Source organism: Thalia democratica, chromosome 7 (genome assembly GCF_965202585.1).
Source record: "Thalia democratica chromosome 7, ktThaDemo2.hap1.1, whole genome shotgun sequence".
NCBI lineage: Eukaryota > Metazoa > Chordata > Thaliacea > Salpida > Salpidae > Thalia > Thalia democratica.
The window spans coordinates 48019793-48034798 of NC_139171.1; the positions used below are offsets into that span (position 1 = coordinate 48019793).

At 25.7% G+C, this 15006-nt stretch overlaps 2 protein-coding genes across 5 annotated transcripts; both read left to right on the forward strand.

Annotated features, from left to right (window-relative positions):
* Positions 1–2561: 2561 nt before the first annotated feature.
* Positions 2562–11811, forward strand: LOC145840300 (mediator of RNA polymerase II transcription subunit 19-A-like). Of its 4 annotated transcripts, XM_082947510.1 has the most exons (4): positions 2562–2847; positions 2945–3376; positions 5416–5519; positions 10748–11811. In XM_082947510.1, the coding sequence occupies exons 1-2, from the start codon at positions 2577–2579 to the stop codon at positions 3142–3144; spliced, it is 471 nt and encodes a 156-aa protein (XP_082803636.1). In that variant the 5' UTR covers positions 2562–2576; the 3' UTR covers positions 3145–3376; positions 5416–5519; positions 10748–11811. The 4 variants fall into 4 exon arrangements, with proteins under 4 accessions (XP_082803636.1, XP_082803635.1, XP_082803634.1 ...); XM_082947509.1 differs by having other exon boundaries at positions 2562–3376; XM_082947508.1 differs by lacking the exon at positions 2562–2847 and having other exon boundaries at positions 3173–3376.
* A 593-nt stretch (positions 11812–12404) lies between these two features.
* On the forward strand, positions 12405–13684 carry LOC145840524 (acyl carrier protein, mitochondrial-like). The gene is made up of 2 exons (XM_082947814.1): positions 12405–12702; positions 13261–13684. Exons 1-2 carry the CDS (start codon positions 12427–12429, stop codon positions 13384–13386), a joined length of 402 nt encoding a protein of 133 aa, XP_082803940.1. The 5' UTR covers positions 12405–12426; the 3' UTR covers positions 13387–13684.
* The last annotated feature ends 1322 nt before the right edge of the window (positions 13685–15006 follow it).

A 15006-nucleotide genomic window follows, 5' to 3' on the forward strand; every position in this document is an offset into this window, starting at 1 on the left:
AGAATATATGTTTCATAAATACAAAAAAAGATTGTCTTAATCTTCAGCTTGTTCAATTTAAAATAAAAAGCACTTCTGTGAACAGAGATGCAAAAGTTATACAAAAAGACAAAAAACAATATGACGTAAGAATTGAATATTGTATATTACAAATATTCAGTACAAAAATTGATCTTCCACCTAAGTAAACAACTAAAAGTCACAATATTTTTTAATGTATAATATTCAATTTTTACGTCATATTGTTTTTTGTCTTTTTGTATAACTTTTGCATCTCTGTTTACCAAAATGCTTTTTATTTTAAATTGAACTAGCTGAAGATAAAGACATTTTTTTTTGTCTTGATGAAACATATGTTCTAAAATTTTTCAAATAGCATTTTCCTAATAAACTATTTAAAGCCCTTTAAATGGGCTCTGTAGAAAGTAATTAAGTATAAACAATCACCTTATTTTCTATATATATAATATATATATTTATTATTACATGATATATTACCTGTTTAAGGGCATAGGGGGGTCCAACATTTTTTTTACTAAAAATAACATATGTTTTAAGTACAAACTACAAGACAGTTTTTATGAAACAAAAAAATCCTATTTAAATTTTGAGATATTGTATGTTTTATAAAAAGTTTCCAATACAAACGCATAGCAAATTTTTTGGGGTCAATTTTCTTGGAAATTTTAAAAACCACTAAACATCTATCTTCTCCTTTATTTTTGAGCTAGAGACCTCAAACTTTCAGTAAACGTTCCTTTTATAGTTTAAAAGACTTTGAGTGTTGCGATTTCAAAAATATCAAAAATTAAAAAAATAAGATTAAAAGAAACAAAGCATTTTTCATAAGCAATCATATGTTCATGGAAGTTGTATTGATCTATGTGAGATTTTTAAAAGCTACACAAAAGTCATGAATTTATGAATATTTACCAAACTGTGCTGTAATATAAAAAGAATTTCATGATTTTTTTAGGTATCTAAAGTTTCTTATATAAAAAAAATTACAAAACATGTTTTTACTTTATGCTATGTTTGTAGTTTTTTTTGTTTTGAATTTCAACTTTCTTTTTCTAATAAAAATAAATAAACCATAGTCTCATAAATGTGTGTAGGTTTTGGTAAAATATTTACAAATGATCATATCCAGTGTTGAACTGTCCATTCTTAAATATTTTAAAAATGTTGTTTTAAATAACTGTTGTATAACTTTACTTAACAATATTGCCATAGTTTAAATTATAACAAATTATACAGTAATCTTCCTTTATTGCATCAATATATATTTCTGTGTGTTAACGGATTGACACACTTCAACTGGGTTCTTTGAAAAAATATGTACTGTAATGAAAGAATAAAAGCTAAAGTAGGTTTATACATGTGTTCATTAAAATAAAAATAATTTCTACAGATTTTAGGGGTTAATAGTTAATAATAAGTAAAATACTTAATGTTAAACCTGATTGTTATAAAACTATATAATATTTGTAATTATTAAGTCTACATTAAGTAAAGTAAACTGAAATACATAACAAAACAACAAATCATAATATAAACCACTTACATGAATGGAGAGAATAACTAATTCAATTTTATTTACTGTTGCTAATGATTGAACAAAATATATCAAATAGTTACGTCACAATATGTATGAACATTTGGACAGCTTTCTAATTTGTATTATAAAGTTAGATAATTTAGTCTTTACGTTTAGGAAAGCAGTAAAGCGCTTTAATATGAAAAGTAGTTTGTAATCTACTTTGAATAAAAAGTAAAACAACAACCATTAAATAGTGAATCAATAAATTTAACAACGGTAAAGACAATAAAAGTCACAGGAACTTGATATAATGTATAGTTTTTTATTAAATATTTATAATGAATAAATTTAAATTATAACAAAATCAAAGTTAGATGCAATTAGGAAGGAGATTCAGTTTAAATGTAAAAATTAAAAATTTAAGAAAACAAAGCACAAAAAAATTTTATTAAGTTACAAAACACTGACCTATAATTAAATTATATCAACATACATAAAACCACAATGACTTAAATTGCATATATATTGTATATAATAATTATTAAAATAATTGATTATTGTTTTATAAAGAAGCAGTTGGGTGTTTAAATTAAAGATCCCATACAGATATTTTAAATATTTAATAATTAAACTGTGTTAAAAATTACGGGTTGTGTTTAATATGAAAGTAAAACATAAAACAACAAGGTGGTTATATGTTAAGTATAAACCTGCAGTAAAAAACTCTAGCCCTTCTATTGGGCGTAGTAGGTAATAAAGTTCGGTTTATCTGTGATTTGAATACAGGTTTCCAATTAAACTTGGAACTTAACGAATAAAGATATGAAGAATTATAGATTTGATTAGTCATAGTAATACTAATGTTCCTTTTATTAAAAAAAAATTATAAAATAAGTTTAATAAACAACTATAATCTAAATTCTAAAATAAATGTCTACAACTTAATTCACTATTAAATTGAGTAAAAAACATTTAATAGTTTTAGTAACAAGTTTTTACGCAAAAATGTTTTACAGGTGCAATAATAAATATTGAAATGGAGTACAATGATGATTTATATAACAAATCTCACTTTTACACTGACAGACAACAACAGCCACCAGTGTTTCAACATCCTCAGCCTTCAAATTCCATATATCTGATGAGAAACAAGCCTGCACCCAGTGATCAAACTGGTGCAACAGACTTGTTGAAAAAGTATCAGCTAACTAATGTTTACAACAAGTACTGCAGTAAGAAAATGAAAGATTCTCTGTCTTCTTACATTTGCAGTGTGTCCAATGTACCAGACGAGCCTTGCACTGAAGGTGATAGTTCTTCTTTGATGCATTTAATTTCTAATGTACCAATCACAGCTAACCAAATTGATAAAATATCTTCTTCGTCTCTTAATAACTCTTTCAGATTGTTTCCAGGTGTCTTGCCAGAGAAATATCATCAACCTGTTGAAAAAAAGAAAAACAAAAAAGACAAAAATAAGAAAATGGAAGCTAGCAAAGAAAAAGATGCTAAAAAAGCTGCCAAAAGAAAGTTTGAAGATGGTGATAAAAAGAAGAAAAAGAAAGACAAAAAAAGGAAAAAGGACAGAATTTAAAAACATTTAAACTTCTTATTTTCAATGTGTTACTATATAGGATAATTTTTCTAACATTTTTCCATTTACCTTTTTTGCTTCTTTCAGTTCTTGTGATTGTTTGAACATATACTTTTTTAAAATCTAATAGGTTTATTTAACAAATCGAAAATTGTTTAAGTATTTTGTAAATTGTGTTCATGCAAGACTGTTTAAGAAATTTCAAGGTAAGAAAGAGTCTGCATAAGATGAATTTTGAAAAGGTTAAAAATTCTTAATGCTTGTTTTAATGCTCTATAATGTTCACACGAGTTTATTTAGATTAATAAAAACAATTTCAAACTGAAATTTTACTAAATTTTAAATAGTTTTTTAGAACTTTAAATGTTGTGTAATACATATTGTGTATTAGGTAAAAAAGAAAAAAAAAACTGTAATAGTTGCAGGGTTGCCCCACACTAAGTTTATTTCAAGCTTGCTTGATTTTTTTTTAAACTCTAGCTAGTTAAGATACTTTATATAAATCTCAAACTTGTTTTATGACTTGGAATATTATTTTAAAAATTGTGTTATATTAAGTACTTTTTTTTTGGTATTTTTAATTATTTAAGCTTAATTAACATAATTTTTTCAGTTTTTGCTCAGATTTTTTCTTAAATTTAAGATAACTTAATGTAATTTAGGCTGACTTTTTTGCTTCAAAGAGTGGCAGCCTTGTAATTGTATTAGCTAGGTTCAGAGCTTTTATTAAATAGAAAAGTTTTAAAATTATATATGGAACTAAATCCTTTTTTTTTAATAATTAGGTTAGGTTGTAATATTATTTAAATAAAAGGTAAAGAATTATTGTTTAAAAATACTTTTATAAAAAAAGCAAAATATTTGAATTTTGAAGATAGAATATCCTTGAATCCTAAACATTATTTTCATGTTATGAATTATATAAAATAATAAAGTTAAGTATTTTTTAATTTAAGTTATTAAACCATCTAGGAAACTGTTTTCCTTGAACTGAATATTGAAAGTTAGTGAGTTACTATGACTAAAAATTATGACTAAAATAAAATAAAAAGATGTATTAAACAAAAGTAATTATTTACTAACAGTGTAATGTTTTCTACAAAACTATATATATTATTTTATAGACATTAGATTAGACTAAGAAGTCATGAAGCAATGGCTTTGAATTTGTAAGAGAAAGTAGGTTTCTAATTAAATTATTACTTTTTGCTTCTAGCTTAGTTAAACATCTTAAACCTAAAACTAAGTATAAAAACAGTGCCTTAAGCTTGTTATTTATGTACCTAAACTCTTTGACAATCTTTTAAAAATAATACAAGTTTGTATTATTAGTTTGATAATGAAATTTGTCAAAGTTTGGAAGATATAACTTTTTTTTGGTCCTATATTTTCATGTTCTGCTAAACTAAGCTACACTTTAAGACCTTTTCTAAAGTAATAGCAAAATTTGTGTTTTTAAATATGTTTGTAATAGGCATATCAAACTTTTAATAAAGTCGCAACAAAACCTGGAATCCTGGAAAAACCTGGAATTAAAAAAAAACCGATAAATTTTGTACAAAAATCACTGAAAACCCTGGAAAAATCAATAATATAATTTTTTAACCTATCTTATTTATGTATAAAAGTTTTTTGCCATCTTCAATTTTTTTAATTATAAACCCTTTAAAATAGCTTTACAATTTTTTTACAATGGTGTTATAATTAACAAAATTTTTAACCTTCAACTTAACTTTAAAATAAAACAGACCCAAAAACCTTTACTTTTAAAAACTTGGATGAAATTAAAAAAACCTGGAAATAATTTTTCAAAAACCAGTGGAAGCTCTGATTATATCTGCTGTTTTATAAAAAAAAATTAACTTATATGTTATCAATAAGTTTGAAGTATGACATACAACATAAATATATTTTCGTTGAAGTATTTAAATCTAACAGTTTACTGCAATACAATTATTAGTTATAATATAATAATTAAAAATCAAATTTAAAGAAATTAATAAACTGGAAAGATCAAAGTAATATAATATTACTTTAAATATTCAAATTTAAGAACATATACTTTTCAAAAATGTTAAATAGTTCTTAAATTATTAAAAAAGGCTTATGAACCTTTTAAAATTCGTTACATTATGTTTTATGTGTGTTAGTACATTTTAATTTAGGTAATTATTTTAATTTATAACAAAAAAAGAAGAAGATTATCTATTACTAGTTTTTAAGTTTTATTCAGTAGGTGTTTATGACTAACTGAAAGTTTTTATAAATCATTTTAATGAAGGTTAAATGCTTCAAATATGGATGAGTTATTCCAAGAAATTCAAAACAAGTTGGGAAATTTTCAAATTGAAAACGAAAAGAATGAATATTTCTGCCACATCATGAGTTTGTATTTTTGCTTAGATATTATGATAAGCTTTAAGTTTTCAATGATAATAAATACTTTTCTATAATATATTTACATTCTTCTTGTACTTTTTATTGTAAAATAGAATAATAATTTTTTTATTTATGTTTGCTGATTTAGTGGTTTTAAGGACATAGGTTGGGTTAACACCCTTTTTTGGTTTTTGATCTTATTTTATATAGTTTTTACTAAGCTACAAAATGCTTTTTACAGATTTAAAAATTTCAAAATATCTTTTTAGATATAGCCGGTCAAAGTCGGAGGCAACAATAGGTTACTTATGGGAGGCGCAAACTAAAACGGCAAAAATAGACTATTTCACTAAAAGTCTATCTTCTCCTACGTTTTTTGAGATAACTATCTCAAATTTTTAGGACATGTTCCTTGATATATTTAGAAAATTCTGTCGGAAGGAATTTTTTTTTTAATTTTTTAAAATTTTGTTTCGAAAGAATTTTTTTAATATTGCAAGGAACATTTCCTGAAAATTTGAGGTAGTTATCTCAAAAACGTAGGAGGAGATAGATTTTTAGTGATTTCTAGTTATTTGCTGTTTTAGTTTGCGCCTGCCATAAGGAACCTATTGTTGCCTCTGACTTTGACCGGCTATATCTCAAAAATTATTTTGAATTTTCTTAATTTGTAAAAAGCATCTTGTAGCTTAGTAAAAACTATATAAAATAAGATCAAAAACTAAAAAAAGGTGTTTACCTCCCCTCCCCCCTATGCCCTTAATGCAGAAATCTTCCTCTTATGTACTTACTTTTTGTAACACTTTCAGTTGAGTACGCACTTATGATCCAAAAACTTCAAGTTAAAACTGAAATTTTTTATTTAGACCAGTGCTTCTTAGCAATGCACTTCCTGTGGAATTGCCTTTTTGGGAGGTTGCTGTAAGTGTGCATTTAGAGAAAAAGTGTTTTACATAAAACTGAGTTAAATATTCTGCAAGTTGAAGTCATAGGAGGATTCTAACATTTTTTTACAAAAACTAACAATGGCTCCTGTTTGAAACCTTTAGTTTAAACTACAAGCCAGTTTTTATAGAATTATAGTTTTTTAAACTTTTAAGATATAGTCATTTTTGTAAAAAGTTTCTGATACAAATATTTTTCATTGTCTATTTTCTCTGAGACTTAAAAGTCACTAAAAATCTAGGTTATTTTTTGACCTAAAGATCTCAAACAAAGAATACATTCCTTATAGTTTAAAAGAATTTTAATGTTGGGATTTAAAAAATAATTTTTTTAGATAATAAAAAGAAAACAGTTTATACTTTAAATAAAATTTTTATTTATCAAAATTATAAAAAGTTTGTGAGTTCAATCGAAATAGATATTAGTAATGGAAATTCTGTAAAAAATTGAAGAAGATTAGTTTAAAAGTGAAGGAGAAGATAAATTTTAGTGAACTAGTCTAGTTTTTTGATTTTAATTTGCTTCTTTTATAAGAACCTACTTGTTCACCAACTTTGATCGCTAGTATCTCAAAACTTACTTTAAATCTTCTCAAGTGGTTAATAATGTCTGATAACTAATACAAATCTCTACAAAATAAGATCAACTTGTAAAAATCATGGTGGACACCCCTATGGCCTTATAATAACTTTTCATTAGTTTTTGTATATAAAACGTTTATGTTTCAGTTCTATCCTATTTTAACTTATGTATAACAGCTTTACATTTTTTTGAATTTTTGTAATACATAAAATGTTTTTTTTTTAAATACTTTCTGAGCTATTAGTGCATCATTTAAGAATATGTATGTTTTAAATTTTTTCAATTTAAAATTATTTAAACAGGGTTGCCAAAAAAACTTGGAATCCTAGAAAAACCTAGAACTGGACAAATTTTGAAAAAAAAAACCTTAAATTTTAAACAAAAAATATACTATAAGGCAGTTTAAAGTAACATTAGAGTATCTTTTTTATAATTTTGTAATACTTTACGCAGTTTTTTATTTACAACTTATTTTTATACGAAAGATGGGATAAAAATTGTATTTTCAAAAACCTTGGCACTATCTAACCTTCCATATTTTTCATTCACCTTCCACATAAACACACACACTCACTTAATATATATTAATATAATTATATATCCTAAGTAAAATATAGTTTTATTCATTTGTTATTTATATATTTATTTCACACATGTCACTTTCTATTCTCCGACATTTCATATATTCACTCCAACCTCTTACTATAATTCTTCACATCTTTATGTGTTAAGTTCCAAGTTTAATTGGAAACCTGTATTCAAATCACAGATAAACCATGCTTTTTTACCTACTACGCCCAATAGAGCTAGAGGTTTTTACTGCAGGTTTATACTTAGCATATGACCACCTTGTTGTTTTATGTTTTACATTTTAACTTTCATATATAACACAGTATAATTATTAAATATTTAAAATATCTGTATGGGATCTTTAATTTAAACACCCGACTGCTACTTTATAAAACAACAATCAATTATTTTAATAAATATTATATACAATATATATATAATTTAAGTCATTGTGATTTTATGTATGTTGCTGTATCAGTCAGTGCCTTGTAAGCTTAATAACAAATTTGTTTTTTGTGCTTTGTTTTCTTAAATTTTAAAATTTAAACTAAATCTGCTTTTTATTGTATCTAACTTTGATTTTGTTATAATTTTAGATTTAATCATTACAAATATTTAATATAAAAAACACACATTATATAAAGTTCCTGTGACTTTTATTGTCTTTACTGTTGTTATGTTTTATTGATTCACTAATTAATGGTTGTTGTTCCATTTTTATTAAGCGCTATAGCTATCTTTACAATAGGAATTTAATAGCTGTCTTAATTTTCAATCATTGGCAACAATAAAAATAAATTTGAATTAGTTATTTTTTCCATTCATGTAAGTGGTTTATATTATGATTTGTTGTTTTGTTGTGTATTTTAGTTTACTTTACTTAATTTAGACTTGATAGTTAAAAATATTATATAGTTCTATAACAGTCGGATTTAACATTAAGTATTTTATATATTATTAACTATCTAAAACTCTGTATAAATTATTTTTATTTTAATGAACACATGTATACACCTACTTTAGCTTCTATTCTTTTATTACAATATTAATTTTTTTACAGAACCCAGTTGAAGTGTGTTGATTCGTTAACTTGTTTCACTAGGATCTTTTGTTAGCAAATAATTAAATCTATATTTTAAACAGTTTTCAAAAACCTGGAGAAATTAAAAAACCTTGAATATTTTCTCAAAATACCCTTGGTAACTATGTTTAAAAAGCATATACCAGGGTTGCCAAAAAACCTGGAATTCTTGAAAAACCTAAAATTTGATAACTTGGGCTAAAAAACCTGTAATTTGAGATACTAAAGAAAAAACATGAATTTTTAACACAAATCATTATAAAACCTGGAAAAGCCTGGAATTTTAAATAACTTTTACATGTTTTGTAGTAAAGTTTGGATTTGACACAAAAATATATCGTGTGATACAGCGGTTCTTAACTTTTTTTTCATGTTTTACCACTTATTGAAATGTTATTACTGAATTTACCTTCTTTTAGAAGGTTATTACCAAGTTTACCCCAAATATACAAAATAGGGTTTAATTTTGAAAAACATTTTTTTTTAAACTTTGTGATAATGTTTTAAAAAAATCGTAAAAAGTAAAGAGTTTATTAACTTAAAAAAAAAATTAATACTTATTTACAAATTAAAAATACATATAGTACAGTGCTTCTAAGATGGGGATCTGCGAAGCCTTTCGAAATTTAAAAAATAAATTTGAAAGAAAAAAAATCATCGGAAATTTATGGATTTTGAATCCTTTTATGTGTGATATTGCTTCTGAAGAAGTGAATCTTCCTACAGATACAGAAAACGAATTGCTGCAACTGTCTGAAGATAGCAATTAAAAATTGAGTTTCAAAGGGAAGAAGTTTTTATATTTTTGGATATGTGCAATTTCAGAGTACCCCGTCTTAGCAAACCGTGCAGTAAAATTTCTGTTACCATTCACCACCACTTATCTTTGCGAGTCCGGCTTTTCGCATGTAATAAACATTAAAACGAAGCAAAGAAACTGTATGCTGACTCCAACCTTATCTGCCTGTCTCCGTCTTAGTCTATCCAAAATCCAGCTGCGCATTGACAAACTTGTTGCTAAGAGACAAGCTCAAGTTTCACACTAATTGTTTTTTCTTTATTTTTCGTTAGGCATCTTACCCGTTTATTACAGTAATCTGTGAATTCGATTAGGTTCATGATCATTTCGTTATTGTTTGTAGCTCTCATTTTGTTATGCAATGAAAAATTTTTATGACATTGCGATTAATTATGTTTGTTTTCGTTTATTTATTATAGAATCATAAAATACCTATTGCCTCTGGCGCACTTTGAGTTTGACTTGTTTTAATACTATTACAATTGGTATGATTTCTAACAATGATATAGTTTTGCTAAAAAAATCATTTCTCACTGAAATTGTTTTGTTTTTTGAAGGAAATATTATATTAAACATTTTATGTAAAATTAAATTAGGGGTTCCGCGGAAAAGTTGAACTTTGGAAAATGGTTCCGCCACTAGAAAAAGGTTCAGAAGCACTGATTTAGTAAATATTAACTTGAATAACTTGTAATAAAGAAAATATACCCCCTAAAACTAGGAAATTTACCCCAGGTTAAGAACCGCTAGTATAGATTAAAAAAAATTTGTCATTATCAATTTTTTTTAACATATTTAAAAAAGTTTTACGATATTTTTTCAATGTTGTTATACTACTTAACACAGTTTATTACCTTAAATGAATAAAAATATAATTAATATATAAATTTTTTAAACTAAAAATAGACCATAAAAGGTGCAATTTTAAAAACCTGGAAGAAATGTTGAAAACCTGGAGAAAATTTGCCAAAAACATTTGGCAACCCTCATATACTTATACAATATACACTTATTATCTGTAAACAAAAAAAAAGTTAACAATTTTTTTTATTAATAATAACTAAAAAATAATTTCTCAGATTTTAGTAGATAATTGTTAATATTTATAAAAAGTTTGGGATGCTTAAAACATGATGTTTATTCGAACTTGAAACATACTTTTAGAAAAAAGTGTTTTGATGAATTAATTAAGTAATTGTTATATAACTAAGGTTAAATATCTTATGAAAAATAACTAATTGTATATTAATACTTTAGATCAAATCATGCAACCTGTCAAAGTCGAAAAAGTAAATGTACCAGCAGAACAAAGTAACACAACAACAAATTTTAAAGAAAGTAATGATGAAATAGCTCAAGTAAACAAACTGCTCAAAAAATCCTTGCTAGTGCGAAATTCCGCGAAGTCTAAAAAAAACCAAACGTTGTTGGAGTCTAAAAAACGAGCTAAAGAAACTAAGTATAAAAAATCTACTACCGAGCAAGTTAATATCCAAAAAAGTGTAAAATCTAAAAAATTTGAAGATGTTGATGAATACTTGTCTCCATGTGATTTTATTGACAAAGCTCAGATACCAACGGAACTATTCAAGTATGAAAAGTTTCTAAACGCTATGAGAGGTAAAGAAACTTTCAAACTTGAAAATTTGTACTGTCCTCCTTGTAACTCGGAAAGAAATTTCATTGAACAGCTGCATGGTGATAAAAATACGCCTAGAAAAATCCTGCACTCTAACGCTGTAAAAACTGCAAACTACATATCAAAAAGTAGTTCTGAGCTTTCAAGAATTTTGCTATCTGAATTGGAAAGATTTGGCCTTGATAAGACTTTATCTGGACAGTATAGGATGCAGTTAGTCCTTGAAAACGTTATTCAGACTTTAGAAAAGCTGCAAGTTGCATTCAAAGAGCTAATAACAAGTGATATAATCATCGATGAAATGGAAAATGTAAATGGCTGTCAGAGCTCTGTTTTAAACTTAAATGTAGTTTGTCCGAGTAACTGTGAGGCACATAAAGTTGTTGAAATCATCAACAGTGTTAAAAGTTTAGAGTTCTTAAACAACTTGAATAATGAAACCAGTAAAAATATTATAAAAACTATAGAAAATATTTTAAACACTAGTACCGAAATAAACAATGAACTCGTAAATACATTTAAAACAGTTTTTTCTCTCCTTACAAATAGCTTTACTGTAAACCCTGCTATTTTAATAGATTTTTAATGTACTTGTTGTAAACAATATATCTTTACAAAAAACTTTAAGTTCAATTTTATTCTTCAAATAAAATTATGTTGTGATTAGTTCTTTTAATTACGTTTGATTTGTATCATCTTTATTTGTTTATATGAGGATTTTCGTATATTATGTTCTTCAAAGTTCCAAATTTTAAAACTTAGTGGTTTAAATGACTATTTGTTGTATAAATATAATCTTAAAAAAATAGATTTTATGTTGTTCTAACGCAGCAACAATTACTTTGGTACCATTTTTCGATTACCTAATTTTAAGTTATAAGACAATCATTTTATTTAAAAAATACTTGTGGTAAAAAAGCTAAAATATTCAGAAAACCTTTTTACTTTTAAAATTAAAAAAAAATCTTTTAATAAGTGGATCAACTGTATACTATTCCATACGAATTTTAAAACATTTACTATGTTTGAATTTTTTGAGATTAACAAAAAATTGTTTTCTAATTCTTAATTTTTTGGCTCATACAAGGTTTATGAATTCCCAAAACATTAAAACTTAATAATAAATTTTTTAGAGTACATTACTTTTGTTTGAAATATACTGCTCTGTTGTTTCAAATAAAATACGTTTTCAAAACATCCATCTAGTATTATTATCTTTTAGTTTGACTCATACAAGTTTTTAAAACATCCTACCCACACTTCTTTCACAGACTTTAAATAAATAAAAAGTGTCAAAATGAATCGTCTGTTCGGCAAAGTGGCGCAGCAGCTGTTCACCGTTTCAACGAGGAGCGCCTCCACGCTGACCCGCGCCACCAACAACCTGGTGTCCCGCCAAATCGCTCCCATGGTCAGCCTGCAGCAGAGGTTCGCCTCGCCCAACCCCACGTCCATGGTGGAGATCAGGGACAGGGTCATGTACAACCTGCAGCTGTACGACAAAATCGACCCGGAAAAGTTGCACGAGGGAGCCAACTTCGTCAGGGACCTGGGCCTGGACAGTTTGGATCAAGTTAGTTGTCGAATTAAACATTACAAGAAAACTGATTATTTTCAACTGTTGTTTTTATATACGATATTTTTTTAGTTTTTAATTTTAATGAAGTTGACAATTTAAAAAAGAATTTTTTTTAGTTGTAGTTGTAAGTTATTTCAGTGTTTTTTTTGTGGGTTTTTCTAATTTTGTTGCTCGATAAATACGCTTCTATACACTTAATACGTTACTTATGTGATTACAGAGGTTATTATTTTTAAATTTTTAACAGTTATCCATCACGCTCAGACTAATTTGCGATTTTTAAAGTATCATTTTTTCCATAAATTAAATAAGTTTTTCTTAAATATCAGGCAAGATATAATGATATAAAGTTATAATCTTATTATAAATTAATTTTATTTTCTTTTTGAAAATTTATTTAGTTTTTTTATATGAACTACTTTCTATGCATTTTAATAACTACCAGTTTCTTACAGTTAGGCTAGATTTTTTTTAACTTAAGCTGGTTATTTTTGATTTGAAAAATGATAACTATTTAAATAAGTATTTTGAAAAATACTATTAATTCAACAGGTTGAAATTGTCATGGCCATGGAAAATGAGTTTAATTTTTACATACCTGACAATGACGGTGAAAAATTAATGACTCCCCAAGAAATAATTGATTATTTTGTTGAAAAATACGATCTTATTGAATAATTATAACAAATGCATTAATAATGTTTTAGCAAAATTTCATAGTATTTTTGACATGTTAAACTAATTTATTATGAGTACTAATGGTAAATTTTTAAATCTAAAGTATTTGAATGTTTTTGATATTAAGGAGTGTTATAACATTTGGGATATTATTATTTTTTTTAATGTAAATTACATAAATCTTCTATAGTTAAATTAAGTGTTTTAGAACAATATTATCTATGAAATATTTAAATTATGTGTATAATCACTTATTTCTTAGCTTATTTATCGTAAAAATAAATGCTTGAGCATTCTAGTTTGGTAGTTTAGAATGAAGAGTTTAAATTTTAAAGTCAATAAATTTTTAATGTTATTAGAAACTATATTTAAAAGTAATATAAATATTAAAATGCTTAAGTAGAATTTTAAAGCTTCAAGATTTTTTGAAGTTGAATAACATTTAGTTTTTTTATTAAGCTTAAAATTGTTTTCTTCGAACTATAAATTAACATTTAAAAATAAAACTTTCAAAAATAGGTGTTTCAACAAGAAAAACTGCAAAATATTTATAAGTTATCTATTAATATTCATATGACAAACATTATTCAGTTTTAATTAGATTGTTACAATAGATCTTTATAATTTAAACCAGTAAAATAATTGTTTGACTAATGTACAGTAATCTGCCATCTAGGTACACTTTTCGAACACACGCAAAAGTGCGCACCCAGGATATTTTCGTCTAAAATAACCTACATTAAGCCTAATGCCGACATGTTAAAAGCCACTGAAATTACAAACTCCTTTTAAAGTAAAATCCCTCAGACAAAAACTTTCATCATGAAAATAAACTGTTTGTTGAAAGATATCAAAGTTCAGGAGTATAATTTCAAATAAGTACAGTCACCTATCGCGAGTCTACGCACATTGTGTCCACAACAAAAGAACGTGGCTAAACGAGAGGTAGAAAGCATACCTACTATATTGCCTGTTTTTTAATAATGCATTGGATTAAATTCAGTTTTGGGACTTTTGTAATTTTTTTTGATTACAAAAAAAATAGTTTGTATGAAGTTGTACATATGTGTTAAAAGATTTTTACATAATTTGTGTATGTGAATACAAAGCTCTTTTTACTTTGCTCCTTGCCCGCCTAATACTAAACTTGTCTTGCATGGCATTAGAGAGAGGTCATTCAATAATTTACTAGGTAAAAGTTAAACTTTATACCATATTTATTGTGATGATTTTACCTTGTATCTAAAGTAGGAATGAATCAAAATTGCACGAGGGGACTAAATTACATCAAAGGTCATTTTTGCACGATAAATAATAAAACCATTTTATCAAAAATCTATCTCCTCCTACAGTTTTTAAGCAATCTTATTCAAATTTTCGCAGTTTACTCTTTACTAAATTCTAAATCATTTGAATGTAGGAAAATTTATTATTTTGAGAAAAAGTCCCCTTTTTTCAAAAAAAGGTGTTTTTTTTGAATTTTAGACCTGAAATTTGTAAATTTCAATTATTTGAAATTCTAACACTTAAAAGCCTTTAAACTGTGTAAGGAATATTTTTTGAAAATGAGGTACCTAGCTTAAAAAACCTAGGAGGAAATAGATTTTCAGTTAAATGGAT

Bases quoted from the DNA above. Each gene is read 5' to 3' on its own strand.
- LOC145840524 (XM_082947814.1), top strand. From the start codon at position 12,427: ATGAATCGTCTGTTCGGCAAAGTGGCGCAGCAGCTGTTCACCGTTTCA. The intron at 12,703-13,260 runs GTTAGTTGTCGA...TTAATTCAACAG, and splicing joins GCCTGGACAGTTTGGATCAA to GTTGAAATTGTCATGGCCAT.
- LOC145840300 (XM_082947508.1), top strand. From the start codon at position 5,432: ATGGATGAGTTATTCCAAGAAATTCAAAACAAGTTGGGAAATTTTCAA. The intron at 5,520-10,747 runs GTTTGTATTTTT...TTAATACTTTAG, and splicing joins ATATTTCTGCCACATCATGA to ATCAAATCATGCAACCTGTC.